General features: G+C 33.8%; 3 protein-coding genes across 3 annotated transcripts in view; 2 read left to right on the top strand and 1 right to left on the bottom strand.

Moving 5' to 3' along the window:
- Nucleotides 1–737, top strand: part of LOTGIDRAFT_166019 (hypothetical protein) — a gene marked incomplete at both ends in the record, with an annotated part of 1,318 nt that extends 581 nt beyond the window's left edge. Inside the window, one exon of the mRNA XM_009063066.1 lies at nucleotides 147–737. Within this exon, the coding sequence (XP_009061314.1) occupies nucleotides 147–737 (591 nt within the window). The remainder of the gene's footprint in view (nucleotides 1–146) is intronic.
- Nucleotides 738–1,671: 934 nt separating this feature from the next.
- On the top strand, nucleotides 1,672–2,544 carry LOTGIDRAFT_166018 (hypothetical protein; the record flags this gene model as incomplete). Its single annotated transcript, XM_009063065.1, has 1 exon — nucleotides 1,672–2,544. One exon carries the CDS (start codon nucleotides 1,672–1,674, stop codon nucleotides 2,542–2,544), a length of 873 nt encoding a protein of 290 aa, XP_009061313.1.
- A 475-nt stretch (nucleotides 2,545–3,019) lies between these two features.
- The window catches only part of LOTGIDRAFT_166017 (hypothetical protein), a gene marked incomplete at both ends in the record, with an annotated part of 3,995 nt that continues 3,727 nt past the window's right edge, over nucleotides 3,020–3,287 (bottom strand). Inside the window, one exon of the mRNA XM_009063064.1 lies at nucleotides 3,020–3,175. Within this exon, the coding sequence (XP_009061312.1) occupies nucleotides 3,020–3,175 (156 nt within the window). The remainder of the gene's footprint in view (nucleotides 3,176–3,287) is intronic.

Here is a 3,287-nt window from a genome sequence, read left to right as displayed (position 1 = left end):
GCGAAACGCAAGAGTTTTCTTTTCGAGGTAATTGTCTGATTCAAATAGAGTTTCCCATGAAGGTTAAAGTCAATAAAGTAGTCTTCAAACAAACCGGTAAGGGCGTCAAACATATTTCATTATTCAATGATGGTAATTTGGAAGAGAATATACGTTTGATTGATAAAAGGGATCAGGAAATTGAAACGAAAAATGGTAAATATGTAGACACCTTTAAAATGGAAGTAGAAAATGATAAGGATATCATTGGAATCAAAGATTTGGATATGATATTGGAGACGGAAAATCCACCATTAACCAACATTGTCAAAATTCCACCATCACTTATAATACCCGTATACGTACCCGGACCAATAGAATCGAGCAGTCACGAGTTTTTACGAACAACAGACTTTGAATACATAAAACTGTATTTTGTTTACGATGGAAAATACACCTCGATCGATGTTCATAAAAGTCAACAAGAAAGAGAGTTTATAGTACATTTATCGTTTGCCGAAGGTTCCGACTCCATCCTTGAAGGTGGTGGTTTTATTTCTAGAGCCAAGATAAACATCGAAAAAGAAAAAATAAAATATTCCTATCATCTTAAAGAGGAACATACGAAAAAAGAAATGTCGTTAGTACGCGTAAATGTTTTTACTTTTAATACCCGCAAATATAATAATGCTAGGCCAAACAAGTACGTTCTATACGATATTCCGTGGTTCCATTTATCGGAAATTCACTTAATTTAACGACTTAAAAAATGGAACTCGAAAGCAGACAACAATACATGATAGACAAAAAAGAAGAGTTGAAAATAAAGTTGAGACAGTACAATTCATGCAGGAAAACATGGAGTAGAATCGATTCTGTTTTCAAAACAGCGAGTGTAGTTCTAACGATAGGAACAACACTTGCAACGGCCGTGACTGGTGGATTAATGGTTCCTGTACTTGTCCCAACTGTATTAGCCACAATTACTGCTATTCAAACTTCATCTTGTGGCTTGATTGCTATAGGTTTCACGAGCAAAAAGAAAGCTCATTATAAAAAGAAAACGGATATCTTGAATATGTATCTTAATCAATTGTACATCTTTTTCGAAAGATCGAGAGAAGACAAGAACATAACAGTTGAAGAATTACAAGAATTCAATGAAATTTTGGACAAATTCCATACAGAAATATCAGCGGTCAAAATAAAGAAATAATCAAAAATATATACTTAAAAAAATATGAATAAAATCGAACTTGATGAAACATTGATAGAAAAAGCCCTATTTTCCGATGTTATCAAGGCTATCTCTGATAAATTTAAAACATTCAAAGGACAAATTAAAATAGATGGAGAGATAGTCGAGGAAGGGAATCACAGACAATACATGTCACTCCTCGGTTTCAATGCCAAAACCTTTCACAATTCTTTCAAAAAAATCCGATGCTTCCGATTGGTATTTTACAGGAAAAATAATTGAAAGACAATTTCCAAGAAATAAAAAGGTCGAGAGTTGGTAGAGGAGGAACTGATCTACTTAAAAAGATAAATGAATACGAAGGCGAAAATTGTTACATACCTACAGATGGTCACTGTTTTATCAAATGCGTCAATCGTGTTTTGAGCAAAGATTTAACGTGTAAATTTCAAGAATACATCAACGGGTTTTCAAAAGCAAATAGAAAAGGAGTGATGACTTGTGCTAGAATGAATGAATTCAACAAGAAATTTAACACTTCGTTTCAAATTTATAATCCCAAAAACAGACATTTTCACCCCAGAGACGTTCACGATGAATTAGATTGGGTTTTGTACTTACACAACTCGCATTTCTGTTTGATTAGAAGAAGCCAAAAAAGTTTGGGAATTCAAGAAATAGAAGATAATTACGAACAGGTGTGGAAAACGTGTAGAGACGACAACGCAATAACACAGGTTTCACCCCTCAAACTAAACGTGCTTTCGAGTATGAGTGATGATGCGTTATTCGCTTGGGATTGCGAAACGTATTCAGAAAAAGACACGCGAAGAGCAATTCCTTATGCCTGCACTTTAATTAATTTAGAAAAACTAAGGAAAATGTTAAACAGAATAAATAATCTATTTCCAGATTTAAAGCCTACAGATCCCATTCCAGAAGAATTTTATGATAAACTAATGAATGTAGTAGAAATATTTGTAGGTACAGATTGCATCGATCAAATGTTGAAATATTTAGGTCAATATGATAGAAAGAGATTAATATTAATTTCTCATAACGGCAGTGGATTCGACAACTGGATCGTGCTTAAAAATGCAAAAAAACTAACGCATTGCCCTTTAAAAACACCCAGAGGAATTCTATCTTTTCCTTTATCTACATACACGGATGAAGATTTACAGAAAAAATGGAAAAGACAGAAAGAAATAAAGGGTAATTATTTACAACATATTAATTTCACGTGTTCCTATCAACACGAATCCTCTAGTTTGGCTGCATGGGGAAATTCTTCCAATCTACCCGCGAAATTGAGAAAGATTGCCGACGTAGATATAAATATACGCAAGACAACTGGGAGGAATTGAGACACGAATAGGAACCTTACGCCAAGAGAGACACTCTCTGTTTGGGAGCTTGTTTGATAAAATACAACCAAGTCACGAAAGACGTTGTAAACCAGAATATGTCCAATAATCCAACGGCTCCATCTTTATCTTTAAAGAGTTGGTATTATTTATATCATTACGATAAAGAAATGGTGGAAGAAGAATGGTATGAAACTACTAGAATGGTTGCGAAACATACCGAAAAAGAAAATATAGAAAAAGTTTATTCGCACACTAATCCTTTTATAAGAAATTTTATCAGACGATCTATTAAAGGAGGAAGAGTTTCGGCAAATAGAAAATCATTTGAAACGAACAAAATGGATGAAATTTGTAACGTATTAAAGGAATATATTTCACAAAGTGAAACACGAAGTGACACAGAACTTGAAAGTAATAACATAATTGATTTATTCAAAGAATACAGCGCAAGCACAAAAGACAAAACGGAGGTTCATTCGAGACTTAAAAAAATATAATGTACTAAACTAATGGCATTTGATGCTAACGGTTTATACGCTTCCGCCATGTCGGATTTAGACAGTGAATATCCGAGAGCGGAAAGTGGAAGACCGTTTCTACCAGAAGAAGAAAAAGAATTTGTAAAACTCTTCAATAAACAAAAATTCAGACCTAGAACAGCTATTTTAACAGTGTGGTTTGACTATCCCAAAAACATGTTCTTCCAACCGATACCAGCTAAAGATAAAATCACTTTCACG

The sequence above is a fragment of the Lottia gigantea genome (assembly GCF_000327385.1).
Source record: "Lottia gigantea unplaced genomic scaffold LOTGIsca_55, whole genome shotgun sequence".
NCBI lineage: Eukaryota > Metazoa > Mollusca > Gastropoda > Lottiidae > Lottia > Lottia gigantea.
The sequence above is the reverse complement of the archived record's forward strand: the minus strand, read 5'-3'. Positions and strand labels throughout refer to the sequence as shown.